The 15,900-nt window shown below is 65.7% G+C and overlaps 1 protein-coding gene across 1 annotated transcript; it reads left to right on the top strand.

Annotated features, from left to right (window-relative positions):
* The first annotated feature begins 14,043 nt into the window (after nucleotides 1-14,043).
* On the top strand, nucleotides 14,044-15,650 carry HES5 (hes family bHLH transcription factor 5). Its single transcript, XM_090271440.1, has 3 exons — nucleotides 14,044-14,446; nucleotides 14,527-14,692; nucleotides 14,774-15,650. Exons 1-3 carry the CDS (start codon nucleotides 14,231-14,233, stop codon nucleotides 15,025-15,027), a joined length of 636 nt encoding a protein of 211 aa, XP_090127566.1. The 5' UTR covers nucleotides 14,044-14,230; the 3' UTR covers nucleotides 15,028-15,650.
* Nucleotides 15,651-15,900: the final 250 nt, after the last annotated feature.

The following is a 15,900-nucleotide window of genomic DNA, read 5'->3' as shown; positions in this document are numbered from 1 at the left end:
GCCACTAGATGACTTGCCAGCACATCTGGGACACGCACCCCATGCACACACATGCACACGCATGCACACACGCACATCCCAACCAGGAGGACAGGGAGGCCAAAGGACTTGAAAAGGGACAGAGAAGGTCAGCCTATGATGTGCAGAACAAAGGAGATGTACCTGCCTCTCTGCGACCCCAGACGCCAGGTGTCCTTCCCCAGAGGGCTGGGGGTCTGTCACCAACTGCTTTCACTTTCTGATTGATTCTTTTTTGCACTTTGTGGGTTTTTTATAACAGCAACTTTTACTTTTATAAGAAAAAGGTTAATCCAGAAATGCATTAATATTCACTGCTGCTGAAGGCCAGGCCACCGGGCCAGCCCCAGGGGACCCCATAATTTCCCCAGAAGGCGCTTCAGCCATTACTGTCTGCTGCAAGCCCTGTCCCCACTTCCTCTCTGGGTCCCCTGCACCCCTCAGCCCTGGACCGCAATCCAGAAATGAATCAGGCCCCCAGGGGCCACCTCCAGAACTCCCAGCAGCCAAAACATGGGAGCAGCCCAAGTGTTCGTGGACGTGTGAGCCAGACATGACATCCACAGACAGGGATATTGTTCACCTGCCAAGAGGAAGGAAGCTCTGGCACCTGCCACAACGCGGACGCACCTGGAGGCCGTCCTACTGGGCGGTACCGGCCAGACCAGACACGGGAGGACATGCGCTGGGTGAGTCCAGGCACGTGAGGTCCCTTGGGGATTAGATCCAGAGGCAGGAAGTGGAGGCTGGGGAGGGCAGAGGATGAGGAAGGAGTTAGCGCTCAATGGGGACAGAGTTTCATCCGGGGAAGATGCAAAGTTCGTGGAACGGCTGCACAACCGTGCAAACGTGCTTAGGGCTGCTCACAAGTGGTGAGGGTTTGCGTCCAATGTGTACGCTGTGTCACAGTTCTTCGTTAAGATTTATTTATTTTTAGAGAGAGGGGAAGGGAGGGAGAAAGAGAGGGAGAGAAACATCGATCGGTTGCCTCTCGTGCTCACCCTGACCTGGGACCGAAACCACAATCTAGGCTGTGCCCTGACCGGGAATCAAACCCGCGAAGCCCAACCCACAGAGCCGCACCAGTCAGGGCAAGTTTTAATCACAAAGTTTTTACACAAAACTTTTAATCTGGTGACAGACATTCTCTGCCTTGGTCAGAGACAGCCGGCGTCCGTCCGTCCGTCCGTGCAGCGCCCCCGGGAAGCGGGCGCAGGTCCTTTGTGGACTGTTTGTTACAATTAGCTGTGAATTATCTCAGGAAAAAAAAAGTCCCCAGAAAAACAAAAGTGGACCGAGAAGCACTCAGAACTGGCGCTTTGCCCCGGGGTACAAAGGGGGCTCAGCGGAGCACAGAGCCCGTGCGGGGAACACCATGCGGCTCGGAGCAAACACCAGCTCACCACACGCCACGGCCGGCCACACACGGAGGCGGAGGCGCGCAGGCCCGCCCCCAGGGCAGGGGACACGCAGGGCGCCCTCCACCACCCCGCCGGGAGGGAGGCAAACACTGAGCGTCGCTGCCACCAGAGGACCAGCTGCCCCTGAGCAATCCCGGGGCGCCAGGGGGGCCTCCCCACCTGCCCTCACTGGCCTCGACACGAGGTGCTAAGTTGGTGGGGTAACAGAACCCGAACTGTGAAGGAGGGGCTCGGAGGGCCACCACTAATGGGGGAGGCCCGGGACCCCAGAAGCAGCAGTGGCCTGAACGAGGCGGGCCGGGGATCACGGCCCCCGGTGACCTGTGCCTCCGTCTGGTCTCTCTCGGGGCTTCCCCAGAAGGTAACGCCCACCTGGTTCTCAGCGGCTCCCCACCTGCTTTCCGGGAACAGGCGCACGGCCACCCACACCTGGGCTTCCCCCACCCCCTCTGGCCCGGGGGCTGGGGCGGGGCCGCGGGACCCTCCTCCCACTCGCCACCAGAGGGCAGCACGCCCCACGCCCTGTGCTCGCCTCCCTCGTGGCGGGGCGTGGGTTGGGGGTCTCACACCCTTCCCTGCTGTCCCCCCCGACCCCGCAGACGCAGACTGCTCCCCGCTAGTCCTGGCTCGGTGAGGCACGCTGCTGGGCTCCAGCCCGCGGGGCCTCACCGCCAAAGCGCTTGTCCGGGGAGTCAGCGGGGTGAGGTTCGGGGCACCGGGCAGGGAGGCACAGAGGGCGGCGCTCTCCTTGCTTTGCTCAGTCCATGCCGAGAAGTCACGCGGGGCCAGGAGCGGGCGACGGAGGCCCAGACCTGATCCCACTGCCAAGGGCACCGGCCCACCCCGGCCTCCATGAGTCCTTGGCCCCATCCCTGAGGCCGCAGGCGCTCGGTTCCTCATCAGGGAACCCAGGACAGCAGACCCAGGCAGGGGCCCGCCCTCGTGGGGGCTCCCCGCATGGCCTGGTCGGCCTCCACATCCCTGAGGATCTCCCTGTAGTTGGGGGCCAGGTGGGTGGGCCTTGGCCCAGGGAGCGACCAGGAGGGCAGGGGTCCAGCCCCTTGTCACACGGCCCCACGTATAGCCCGGGCGGGGGCCCAGAATCTCAGAGGTGGCAGTCTGCCTTGGGGCCGGTGAGGGGAGAGAGCTAGCTGGAGCTGCAGACCAGCGCCTTATTCACGCTCCACGGTGGCCAGCACCGAGGCATGCGCTGCATGTGCCGCCCACACGCCCGCCATTCACTGACGGACACGCCTGCATCCCACTGGGATGCCACCGAGGCCCCACACCCGCCCTGCAGTCCAGCCCTCGGCCAGGTCCTTCCCATGCTCGGCACCCGCAGCCCGCCCCACTTCCACATAAAACACCCGGTCCTTTCCCAACCTGGGAGAAACAGAGGCCCAGCTGCTGCAGGCCTGGCTGGGATGACCAGGAAGCCCCTGCCCGCCCCACGGTCAACCACGTACAGCCTTTGTAACACACGGAGCCCTTGTCCAGAGGGGAAGACTCTGGGAACCTCCTGTCCACAGGCTGGGCTGTTGGGCGTGGGATGGAAGGGAAGCCCGTCTCTCCTGCAGGAGCCCAGGGACCCCAGGGTCCGGCGACCTGGCAAAGTCACCTCCAGGGCCACCACCCAGGCCCCCGTGGGCGAGGGTGGGAGTGGGGGACAGTGAGGCTCGTGACTGTGAAGCAGCAGAAAGGGTCTCTTGTGCAGGTGGTCTGCACTCAGCCGGGCCTGGGTCTCCGTCCACATGGGCGCAGAGAGAGCGCAGAGCCAGCCAGTGAGTGAGCTCATCTGGGGGAGCAGGGCCATGAACGCAGGACACCCGTCCCTCGGGGGGCACCCCGCCTCCACCACCTGGCCAGGCCCGGCGCTGTGCTCACCGGGGATACTGCCACCTCCATCTCCACAATGTCCCTTTCCCACCTCAGAGCTGGGCTGGTGCCCCGAAAACTCCAACAAGAGGGAGAGCAGAGAAGTGGCGAGGGGCACCCGCCGGACCCCGCCCAGACCCCCGTGTGTGCCCTGCGCTGCTGCTGCAGTGACCCTGACCCATCTTCACTTGGGGATGGGCAGGCGGTGAACCCGGGATCAGGCAGGGCGCGCGGCCGAGAGCGCAGCCGGGGGAGCGGCCAGAAGGCTGTGGCGGCAGCAGGGGAGCGGCAGCGCCTTTATGCAGCCCGGGCCGGTGGGGCCGCTGGAGCGCGCGCTTTCCCACGCTCCGCAGCCAATCCGCGGCCAGGGTGGGACAAAGAGCCGACCCCCGGCGGGCCTGGGGCTGGGATAATGGCGCACCCCCGCCCCCAGCAGGTGGGGGGTGGGGTTGGCGGGGGACAAGTGGGTCGTCAGCTGGGACACGCCCCGCCTCTGCGCTCTGATCTCAGGCCCCCACAGAGCAGGCCCCGCCACGTGGTCCAGCGCCTGCCCAGGATGCAGAGGCCAGGGGAAGCGCCGTTTCTGGGGGCCAAGCACCCAGCGCAGCTCCTCCCCTAACCCAACCTCCCTGTCCTCTAGGCACAGGACCAGCGTCCCCACTGGCCATCTGTGCCATTAAGGGGCACGTATGGATAAGATCGTGGCCACCTAATTTGGAGGTTCGGATTCACAGACAATAAAAAACCCCACGTCAAAGGTGGATAGCTAAGCACTTCATTAAGCGAGAGCAAAGGGAAAGCAGGACTCAGGCTCATAGGTCACCAGACGGGAGCTCACCAGTGCCGGAACATAGGCGTTGGGGAAGCCCGGAGACAGCGTCCGGGGTCCGACGGGGAACGCGCCGAGCGAAGCGTCCTTCTCTCGGGTGGAACTCCGAAGTCTTACTTTGGGGGTTAGGCTTAACTATGTTTTAGATAAAAGAGGCTACGCGCCAAGGGCTTTCCCTGACTTAGCTAACCAACAGGTTCCTCTGGGAGGGTGGCCCGTCCTCCTCGAAGGAACAGTTAACCATTAGAAGCACTACTCTCCCCGGGAGAGAGCACGCCTATACAGCTTTTCATTCTTGCAATAAAGGGCACAGCTCGGGCATAAACAGCGAGGATTCTCAATGACCCTTTAACCTGTCACCATCCTCTGGTCACTGCCTGTCCCCCTGAGCCACACTTGGCCCCTCCTCTGGGCTCTCCAAGTCCTCACACCTGACTGGTGTGCCCACCAAACAAGGAGCTCTCCCAGACAGCTGGGGGCTGGGCCTGGCAGTACTCACTGGGTGGCTGAAGTCGCTGCAGGGCCAGCCCAGGATGTGGAAGCCACAGGAAGGAGACACAACATCAGGGAAAGGGTGCTCAGAGAGGGGTCCACACACTTTGGGCCAGGGCTGCTGCCCCTGAGCATCCCCACCCTCCTCCTGGCTTTCCGAAAAGCCAGGCTTCAGCTTCCACCTCCTCCAGGAAGCCCCCCCGTGACCTCTTCCTCCCTTCCCCAGACTGGTCTTTGTATTATAAGGTCAGTAAAGGTGCTCTGGACAGTTAAATCCCAGGGCAGCGTCCTACGTCCCACCCGGCTCCCTGGGACCTGGGAGTTTTAGACACCAGGGAAGAGGCCGTGCTGTGTGCTTCTCAGACGAGGAAACTGCAGTCCAGGAGCAGGCCTTGCCCAGCCCTCTGCCCCACCTGTTCCCCTCTGTCCCGTGGATCGTGTGACCAGATGGGCTGGGGGGGGTGGCATGAAAGTAAACGGGTAAGCCTGGCACAGGCACGGGAGCAAGGAAGCACACCCCTCAGGGTGAGGCCAGGCCATGGGGGGGGGGCAGCAAGAACGGGAAGGCTCCCCCATGCCAGGCCCTTCCCCTGGGCGCCCAGGATGAGTGAGGGACTCAGAACGGTGCCAGCCCTGGGCCAACCGGGAGGCCGGTGCCTCGCCGGGGCCACTGCACAAGACACTCCCAAGGGCCCAGCCCTGGGGCCTTCTGAGCCCTCCATGGTCCGTGGGCAGGGGCCGCCCCTGGGGATGCAGGGCCTGCTGGGGGTGGCCAGGTAGGGCGCGCTGGGCCTCTGCTTCCCGCCAGCCGCCAGGCCCTGAATGGCTGGGAGCCTTTTGTGGGCGAGCAGCTGGCGGCCCTTTATGTGGGGCTGTGGGAAAGTCCCCGGGCAGCCTCTCACAGCCTCTCAAAAGCCAGGATTATCTGCCCTCGCCGGCAGGACACCCTCTCAAGGACGTCCCCTCGGTGGGCTGGGGGCAGGGGCCCCTCCCCAGAGGTCCCGCCAGCCAAGCCCTGGCCCCACAAGTCCCTGGGCCAGGAAGGGTCCCCTGAGTGGAGAGACCCTCATCCCTGGGCTCCCAGCCCTCCAGGCCAGCTGCCCAGACTCAGAGCTGCCACGAGGCTGGACGGGGCTTTCAGGGAGTCCTCACCCCCTCAACCCTCCTGTAGGCGCCTCCTGGTTGTCCAGGCCCCTGGCCCTTTGGGGGATGGTCAGTGGAAGGGCTTGCTTGGGGCTGACAGCCCCCACCACCACAATTCATGGGGCTGCACTGACTCCACGCAGGTCCAGGGCTGACACCAGGCTTGGGGGTGCTCGGGGGGCCTGGATGGCGAAGCAGGGCAGGGATGGCACTTATCTAGCACCTGCTGCATACGGGCTGAGCTGGGCCCTTCTTCCTGGACCTGCTCAGAATTCTGGGAGGAAAGTGGGACCACACCTGCCCCACACATGGAGCAGGGGACAGGCCCACGCCAAGCTGCTTGCTGAGGTCACAGGGTCTCTGGCGCACTTTGGCCCCAGAGCTCCAGCCTGGCCTAGCTCCGTCGGCCGGCTCCCGGGAAACGGAATGCAGAGGGGTGCGCAGAGCCCGGGTGGGGATCACAGATGACAGTGATGTTCATGCCAGCAGCTGCGTGCTGAGGTGGCCTGATTGCTGCGCCCTCATACACTCTCTCTGTCCTCGGCGTGTGCCAGGGAGGTACTGCTTTTAGCCCCGTTTCACAGATGAAGAAACTGAGGCCGGGAGAGCCCAGCCGCTAAGCAGCAGTGCCTGAGTCCAACCCCTGAGCCCACAGCCCTACCCATGAGGCCGGGCTGCCTCCCGAGGTCCTCTGATGGGCACCCAGGGGCTGCCATCCAAAGCCGGGGGGCGGGGGGTGGGGAAGGAGTCGGGCAACCCTTTTGTCCCTTTGTCAGGACAGAACTTGCCGAGGACACCAGGGGGCTGTGGGAACGGTAAGGCCATGGCAGGGCCAGATGGGAGGCCTTCCAGCGTTGCTGGGGAGCTGCTGCGGCCCAGTCCCCAGCCATCAAAGGCCACTGGGGGCCTCGCCCTGCTGGGAGACCGCACCCCAGATGGCCTCTGGGCCCCAGCTCCGCACAGAAGCAGGCAGCCCTTCGAATGAGCTTGTCACCTGCACGCACCCTTTGTGTAGGATGAATGTCCTCCATAGGGGGCAGGGGTGGGACGCCACCCTGAGCGACCCAAGTTCCCCTCGGGGCTGGGTGGGGGACAGGGCTTTGAGGCCGCTGCCTTGGAGGGGCCCCGCACCCCTGGGTGGCCCTGTGTGGCAGCAGACTGGCAGGGTCCATGGTCCAGGGGGACCCCAGAGGCTCCCTCCTCACCCCCAAAAGAACATTTCAGAGGCTCAAGGGGGCGCTGACAGGGGCCGTCCTCACTCCCCCGTCAGGGGGGCTGCGGGGTTCCCCACAGGGCCCAGGGCCCGGGGCAGGGGAGGGGAGCGGAGTGCTTTTAGGCCCAAACCGGTCTTTCCCAGGTGCAGAGAAGCAACCTGCTCTGGGAGCACAGACCCCCGCGGGTGTGAAAGGGGGGTCCCCCCTGGACGTGGGAGAAGCACAGGTGGCCAACACGGGGGCTGAGTGAACCCCTCCCTGGGGGGAGGGGCGGTGGCCCATCTGTTCCAACCCAGGGTGCAGTCTGCGCTGACCCCCCGGCAGCCTGGCCTCGGGTACAGACGGGCCTCAGTTTGCTCACAGGTACAGCGGGTATGGGCTGCTCCACGTGGGCGAGGCGGCCTCTCCTGCGTGGGGCTCCCACAGCAGCCCCCTAACGAGAAGGGCGGTTGGGGCGAGGCGCCTTGGCAGCATTAACACGGCCGACAGAACAGTGGTCCCCCGTTCGCACCCGCCTCGGCCGCAGAGGGAAACGTTTTCTGAAGAGCCCTACAGTGAATATTTTAGGGCCGCAGCGCCCCCCCCCCCCCCCAGCTCGGCCTCCCAACGGGAAAGCAGCCCTTCCCTGAGGCAGGAACACCGGTATTCATATTCGTGGCGGCCGAAGTGGGAATTTCATCTCATTTCCACGAGTCACAAAGGATTTGTCTTCTGTGGATATTAGTGTCAGCCCTTTGAAAATGGCACGGCCGTCCTGGGGAGGCGCAGAGCGGGCCGGAGCCCACCTTGCTCTGAGTGTGCCTCTAACCCCCCCCACCTAGAGGTGGGCGCACTGGCTCGTCCCCGGTTAACAGATAAGGAAACTGAGGCACGGAGGGTTAAGTGCCCTGCCCTCGGTCACCCAGTGGGGAGACTCCCTGGGGGGCGCCCCCGGCTGCCCGCGCCCCGCCCGACGCGCGGACCGCCCCGAGGCGGGGCCGGGGCGCGCGCCGGCCGTTCCCACGCTGGGCTCCGGGCGCGCCGCGGAAGCGTGCCTGGGCCCCCGGCGTTAGTGCCGGGCTCTGCCTCTGAATGGAAAAGGGCGGCCGCGGGGGGCGCGGGGGGGCAACTCCCAAAAGACCATCTGGCTCCGCGTTATAATAGAGCAATAAAGGGCTTGTCTGCCCTCAGGGGTTGGGAACGGGCTGCTCTCTGACACCGCGCGGTTTTTAACCAGCTCCGGAGGCGACCCGGCCCTGCCCCGGCCGCGCGGGGGGCGGGAGGGGGCGCGGCCACGTGGGCGGGTGCGGCCCCTGATGGCGGGGGGCGGGCGCGGTGAGACGTGGGGACCCGGCGCTTTCCCACCGCCCACGCGTGCGCGTTCCCCGGGCCCCCGGGGTCTGTGCGCGCTGCTCTGGAGTCTGCAGCGCTGCCGGTTGGGAATGTGGGGCCTGGCTTGATTCGCAAAAGCGGGGTTTCCAAGTCTGGCCCTGGGACGCCGCGGGGGCGGGATGAGGGAGAAATGTGGCCCATGGGTCACCCCGCTGTGGAGGGCAGGCGCCCTCCCACTACACCCCGCAGTGGGGCTCCAGGGTAGAGGCTCTTGGTGATGAGACGAGAGAAGGGGGTCACAGTCCCACCCTCCAAGACTCAGGTCCTCGTGCGGAAAAGACGAGGCTGCCACTCAAGGGTCCAGGCCCCCCTGAACCGCAGAACCCGATCCCGCCGGCAGATGTGTGACCTCACCCCGTTTCTGAGCCCCCCCACCCCCAGCCAGCTTTGAACGCAGGCTTCTGCTCCGGCCCAGCCCCCCTCCTCCCGGCACTCGCACACAGCCCTTCTGGAGCGTCCCTTCCCTGAGCAGGCCCCGTGGCTCCCCACTGCAGAAGGAGAGGTTGGCGTGCAGACAGGGGGCGCGCGGAGGGCCCTGTCCCCTGACCCAGCGGCCCGGGCTCAGCTCCCTGGCCGTATCTGTGGCCAGAATCCCAGGCAGGCTGGAGCCGTCAGCCACAGCAGTAGGGGGTTCCTTCCCGGCCAGGCCCCAGCAGGCCCCCAAGACTGTTGGAATTTGGGGGTTCCCCTCCACCTCTCTTGCCAATGTCAGGTGGGCATCCTGGTCAGGGTGGGGCCTATCTTCAACATAACTCCATGGTGGGCTCAATCCGTACTCTCACATTCTCTCCCACATGCCAGGGCCTGCCCAGCCCCAATGTCTGCCTTCAGGCCTCAGTGCCTCCCAGCCCCGGTGTCTGCCGCAGGGGACAGGGGCCCACAGTGCAGTGGAGGGAGGTACAAGAGCCCCAGGTCTGGTGGAGGGGGTGCAGGAAGCGGAGGCCGAAGCCAGGCTGGGGTGGAGGCTGGGGCTCCTGCTGGCCGTGGTGGGCCAGGCCGCAGCACCCCTCACCGGAGTGCAGCTAAGCAGCCAGCGTTTCCCACCAACTGCGCTCTGGGTTCCCAGCCACCAAGGCAGCCTCCCAGGGTGCATGGAGCGGCGGCCCCCACTGTCCGGTCCCGGGCCCCTCAGCTACCGTGCACCACTGAGCCCGCCATCTGCAGGCTGCCGGGGTTCGGGACCGCCGGGCAGAAGCCGTCACCTCTCCCCAGGTGCCCCGGCTCTCCTGGGGACCCAGCCCCACTGTGCACCCCCTCACGTGAGCGCCCCAGGCCCCCAGCCGGGGCTCAGCACACCCCTTCTCCTGCCACCAGTCTGCGTTCCTCTGGCTGCTCCAGAAGGAGGAAGGCAGCCTCTGGAGGCTCGCGTCCCAGCTCTGACCCTCCCCGACTTCCCTGTGGCCTCAGCAGCCTTGATGGGACAGGCACGTCAGGGACAGGAGTCAGTAAACACCCCCACTCCGTGGCCTCGTCCTCAGGTCCACACCCGTGTGTGTGCCTCTTGCCTGACAAACGCTCACGGCCAGCCACTCATCATCATCATCGTCGTCATGACGCCAGCGGCCGAGTGCACCCCACCCTGGGCAAGTCACCCTGCCTCCGTGACCTTCCGATGCCTGTCTATCACGTGGGCACCGGGACACTCCCCCTGCATGGTTGTCCTGAGAAGTCACTGCTGCCTGCACCCACCCCCACCCCGCCTCGTGCTGAGTGGGTCCTCAAACCCTGAGCCTCTTACCCCGTGAGCTCACCCAGCCCCTGCCAGATCCCCTCGGGGAGACGCAGCGGCCAGACCACCAGCCCGATGCTCCCCAGCGCCTGGGCTGGCTGGGATGGAGACTGGTCTTGCCTTGTCCCTTTACCTCCTTATCATCTGGGTGCAGGGTCAGGGGCCACAGCAGGTGGCCTGTCTGGCAGAGGGAAGGCCTGCGGCCCTGCCAGGGAGCTGCTGGAGGCCAGGAGGGGACACAGCACGCATTTGGGTAGCCCCCAGACAGGGACCATGGTGCCGAACACTTGCAGGGTGCACCATCCCCATGCCACACACAGTCTGGGGTCCATATGGCGGCCTTGGACTTGGGGCACCGTGCCACTGTGGGCTGTCCCCGCCCCACCTTCCCCGGGAGGCCAGCCTCACTGCTGACCGTCCCCAGGCTGCCCTCTCCCCACAGTCCCTGCTGGAAACCCTCCTGGGACCAGGAGCACCCCGGGCAGCCGGCGCTCCTGAGGACCCTGCCGAGGTTACCACCTTTTCCAGAGAATCTCGCCCTTGGTCTGGGGTGGATCCGGACATGGCACTGGGAGGTCTCAGTACCAACAGAAACTAGAGGGGGGTGTTGCCCAGCTGGGGAGGGAGTGTGTGGCTAGTCTCGGGGACACGAAACACATTCCCCCTGTCATGCAGCCGCCACCCCGTCCTCTCCAGGACTCTCTGTCTTCCCGCACTGCAGCTCTGTCCCCATTGGCACTCCCACCCCTCCCCCCGCCCCTGCACACTGGCTGCTCTCTGTCTGTCCCTGAGGGCCTGACTCCTCCCAGGACCTCCTGGGAGTCTCGGTCCTTCTGTGTCTGGCTCATGTCACTCAGCATGACGTCCTCCGGTCCGTCCACGTTGTAGAAAGTGTGAGAGTTTCATTCCCCTTTAAAACAAAATTTTTTTTCTTTCAGAGAGTGGGGAAGGGAGGGAGAGAAACACCAGCTGGTTGCCTCTCATGCGCCCCCAACTGGGGACCTGGCCTGCAACCCAGGCAAGTGCCCTGACTGGGATTCGAACTGGCGACCCTTTGGTTCATAGGCCGGGTCACAATCCACTGAGCCCTACCAGCCAGGGCCTTCCTTGCTGTTTAAGGCTGAGTCGTGTTCCCTAATGTGGACAGACGACCTGGTGTGTGTCCATCATCCACGGACACTGGGCTGTTGCCACCTGTTGGCGCTCGCGAGCAGGCTGCCACGCATGTGGGGGCGCAAGTATCTCCTACTTTCAGTTCCTTTGGGGACACACCCAGGAGTGGCATTGCTGGGCCCCGGGGCCGTTCCACGTTTAATTTCTGAGAGACCTCTGCACTGCACCCACAGCGGCCCCACCATGTACAGCCCCAAGGCCCTCTCTGGCACATGGAACAAATACTGTGCTTTGCCGCCAGCCTGGGAGGGGTGCTGTTGGCGGGGGGGTGTTACGTAGAGATGGGCCCTGGTCCTGGACTCCTGGATTCTAGCACAACGGTGCCTCAATGGCCGTTCCTAGGACAGCATTCGCTCTAGACAGCCCGCTCCACCGGCCGGCCTCCCAGGCCTACTGAGCTGCGCGGATGGGCGGCAGAAACTCTCCCTCATCCTCAGAGCCTCAGCTGGAGGGAGGACCCCTCCCCAGCTGCAGGGGGCAGCCAGACAGAGGATCTGGTCCCCCAACATTCTGGGTGCCGGTGTGCAAAGCCTGTCAACCCTCCCTCCCCCGCCCCGCCCCCTGGGCAGCCCCGCCCCTCGACTATGCTGCCACTCACCTTGGACTGCGTGAGCCAGGAGCCCTGCGAGTTTCCCACACTGTGGCCCCATTCACAATGTTAAACGGCCCACAAAGGCCAGGCGTGTGCCTCGGAGGCCGGAGCTGCCATCTGGCCTGCACTCGGGCGGGAGCCAGCCTTTCATCCTCTGGCAGGGATTTAACACCATTCATTTCATATTTCCCACAACGGAAAAGTGGATCAAAGCTACTTTGGGCCGGAGGAGGGGGGACGGGGCAGGGAGAAGACAGCCCCAGGCCCACCCTCGCCTCCCTGAGCCAGCCACCCTGGTCGCGGCGGGTGGGGAAGCACTTGGGGTACAGTGGGGGCTGGACCACGACTCCTGGCACGTGTCTCCTTTGCGCTGGGAGCTGGCTTGGAGGAGAAGGCCAGGGCAGGACAAGCCCCAGCCCGCTACCCTCTCCGAAGCTTGGGGGGCTGGCGCTGGAGGCCCCACCTGGGTGCCACCTGGGTCCCCACTGCCAGCAGCCAGGCAGTCTGCACATGAGCTCAAGCTGCTTCCAGCCGGTGGAGGCCCGGGCCAGGGCCGGGGTGGGCTTGGGGCGTGCCCTCATTCCTGCACCCCCTCAGCCCTTGACTAGCACCTCCTGGGCGCTGGGTCCCAGGGGCAGGATGCAGGCCATGGGGGACACAGTGAACTAAGTCATCCTGCCCCCCCCCCCACCCGCCCCCAGGACACACATAGCACAAGCCCCACTTGGGCTGCAAAAGGCTCCCCTGGATGTCCCCGGGTCCCCGCCACAAGCAGCCCATGTGCACGAGGCGGTGGGCAGAGGGCTGAGCACGTGGCCTCACCAGCTCACCCTGGTGCATCACACAAGGACCACATACCTGCGGGAGGGTCTCATCAGCTCCGGGGGCAGCCCAGCTCACAGCGTCCCCTGCTTCCCCACAGCCAGCCCAGGAACTGTGTCCCTTTCGAGAGCTGTGTCGGTGGGGGGAAGGGGGGGCTGCCTTTCCCCCTCCTCCCAAGCCACCTGAAGGTTCCACCCTGGGACCCCCCCCAACTCATCCCAGTGGGTGACCAGCTGGCCTGTGGGGCCGCACTGTGCTGTCTCCAAGCCAAGCCTGCCCTGGCTGTCCTGACACCATCCTGCCTGCTTCCCGGATGGGGCCTTCACTGGGCAACCAAAGGCTCCTTGTATACAGTGGGGGTGGGCTTCTGCTCATAGCTGTGGGTCGCTGCCAAGGCCCTGGGAGGGGGAGGGTCTGATTGGACCCTTGTTAAGGCTCTGAAGTTCCAGCCACACTCGGGTGGGCTGCCGTCCAGGGAACTGTGCTCCTGGATTTAAAATCTGATGACAGTGCCCTGGTGCCCGCTGCGACGCCCTGCCCAGCCCCAGCCTCACCCCTCCCTCAGCCCCCACAGGACAACGGGGTCCCCGGCTGGGCAGATTCAGAGGAAGGTGATCATTCTGGGCGCAGAGGAGCTGCCAGCAGCCCCTCTCCTAGGGGCCCTGGGGGCACTGGGGGCCCCAAAGCTGCCACTGGCCCTCAGCTGACCAGGTGCGGCATTCCTGAGGGCTCCAGGCCCACCCTGCTCCAACCCGGGTGTCTGCCACCTGACACCCCCACCCTCAAAATGTCCAAGGAAAGCAAACCTACAAGAGCCCATCAGGCTGGGCACGCAGGAGCAGTGACACAACCCAGTGCTCTGGTGTCCTCTGTGGAGAACAGGGTCAGGCTCCCCGCCAGGTGCGGTGGGGTGGGGTTGGGTGGGCCCCAGGTGCTCTCTGGGGTGCAGTGGCAGGGGGGACCGCCCAGGTGCCCGTCTCTGTGAAGCTCCCCAAAGCCCAGCCAGAGATGCCTGGCAGCCCATGTTCTAGCTCTGGAGGTCATGTGTCCCAGGCCACATCCTGGGACTTGCCAGAGGCCAGCAGGCGGGACCCTAAGACTGCGGGTCCCTCTGCCACCCAAACACAGGGAGAAGCAGACGCCTGTGCAGAAGTGTGGCCTCCTCTGGCCCCTCCCCTGGGGGGGCAGCAGGTCCCTGTGAGGGAGGGTGCCCGCTGCCCTGGAAGCCACTGCATTTGTTAGTCCTGAAGCTCTTCCCTTACCCGCGCTAGTGGCCTCTGCCAGCCAGCAGCAGGGAGTCGCTGAGGGCGGGGGGGGGGGGGGGGAGCGGGGAGAGCAGGGGCGGGGAAAGGTCGCTCCTCCCTGCCCCCCTCGGCTCCGCGGCCTGGGAAAAGGCAGCATATTGGGGCGCGGGGCTCCCAGCACAGGCCCAGGATGCAAATGAGGGCGAGCGCGTTCCCACAGCCCGGACATTGTGCCGGGCGGCCCACCTGCTCCTCGGGGAGCGCCCATTGTGCCCGCGCCAATTCACAGGCAATTTAGCGTGCGCTAATGGGCCGGCGCCTTTGTGCGGCCCGCGCCCCCACTGGCCGCCGAGTGTGGGAACGGCCGCGGCGCCCGGGCCCCAGGCGCCAGCCCGCCGCCCGCGCCTATATAGGGGCCGCCCGCCCGCCCGCCGCTGCCTGCTCGCCGCCCGCCTCTCTCCGCGCCGGCATGGCCCCCAGCACCGTGGCCGTGGAGCTGCTCAGCCCCAAAGAGAAAAACCGAGTAAGTGCGCTCCCCGCCGCGCGCCGCCCCCGCGCCCCCCGCGCCGTCCGGCCGCGCCCCTGACGCCCCCGCTCCCGCAGCTGCGGAAGCCCGTGGTGGAGAAGATGCGCCGCGACCGCATCAACAGCAGCATCGAGCAGCTGAAGCTGCTGCTGGAGCAGGAGTTCGCGCGGCACCAGCCCAACTCCAAACTGGAGAAGGCCGACGTGCTGGAGATGGCCGTGAGCTACCTGAAGCACAGCAAAGGTGAGCCCCCCGGCCCCCGCCGACCCCCGCCGCGCCCCCCGCCGCGCTCACCCCGCGCGCTCACCCCGCGCCTCCCCGCAGCCTTCGCCGCCGCCGGCCCCAAGAGCCTGCACCAGGACTACAGCGAGGGCTACTCGTGGTGCCTGCAGGAGGCCGTGCAGTTCCTGACGCTGCACGCGGCCGGCGACACGCAGATGAAGCTGCTCTGCCACTTCCAGCGGCCGCCCGCCGCGCCCGGCGGCCCCACCAAGGAGCCCAAGGCGCCGGCGCCCGCCCCGGCCAAGGCCAGCGCCGCTGCGCACCAGCCCTCCTGCGGCCTCTGGCGGCCCTGGTGACCCGGCGGGACGTGCGGGCTGCCGCGCCCGGACCAGAGGGCCCGCGGCTGCTCTGTGCTAGGGGAGAGCCTTCCGGTCCGTCCGCGCCACGCGGGGCTTGGGCGGCCCCTTCTCTGGAAGGCTCGCCCCGAGCCGGGCGGCCAGCGGTAGGGTCGTTCTCAAAGAATGTGCCTGCAGAGTCCTTGTCATTTAGGACAGTCGGGGACCCCCTTCTGCCAAGTGTCTGACCCCATGGGGTTGTTCTGTGTTTGCATTTCCGCAAGTGACTTCTGGGAAGTCCCCGCTGCCCGGGGTTCTATGACATTTGTAGGTATTGGGGGCTCAGCGCCCCCGCTTGTAGAGGACTTTCTTCAGGGCCCGCCGCTGCAGGGTCAGTGGGCCGGCGGGCACATTTGCCTTTTGTGAAGGCGGAACTCAGGGTGCGTCCTCATAGGAAAGAGTCGGCCTGGATGGGCGCCGCAGGGCCACACAGAGCCGCGCGGGCTTGGTGGCTGGTCCGGGCCCACAGTGGGCTGTGTGGGGAGGGCGGGGGTCTCCACCATGACCCTTAAAGGGTTCCTGTGTGGGTGGGTGCTCGTGGGCTTGACTTTGTACTCAGAATCTGAACCCGGTCTCGTGGCAGCCACGCGACTGTTCTGCAGACTTCCAATAAAACCTGGCTCCTCAGTCCTCTGCTGTGTGTCTCTTGTGCCTCACAGGCGTCCTTGGCAGCCACCGGGCATGCGGGGACCGGGGTGTGAAGGGGAGGCAGCATTGTCGTGTGTGCACCGTGGGGGGGAACCTCTGGACACAGGAAGAAGGACTGGGTCCTGGGAGGGAGGGAGGTGAGCAGCTGGGAGGGAAGCAAGGGGAGGGAGAGGCAGCCTTGCAGCC

The sequence above is a fragment of the Furipterus horrens genome, unplaced genomic scaffold (assembly GCF_987537825.1).
Source record: "Furipterus horrens unplaced genomic scaffold, mFurHor1.1.pri manual_scaffold_3, whole genome shotgun sequence".
NCBI classification, from domain to species: domain Eukaryota; kingdom Metazoa; phylum Chordata; class Mammalia; order Chiroptera; family Furipteridae; genus Furipterus; species Furipterus horrens.
The sequence above is the reverse complement of the archived record's forward strand: the minus strand, read 5'-3'. Positions and strand labels throughout refer to the sequence as shown.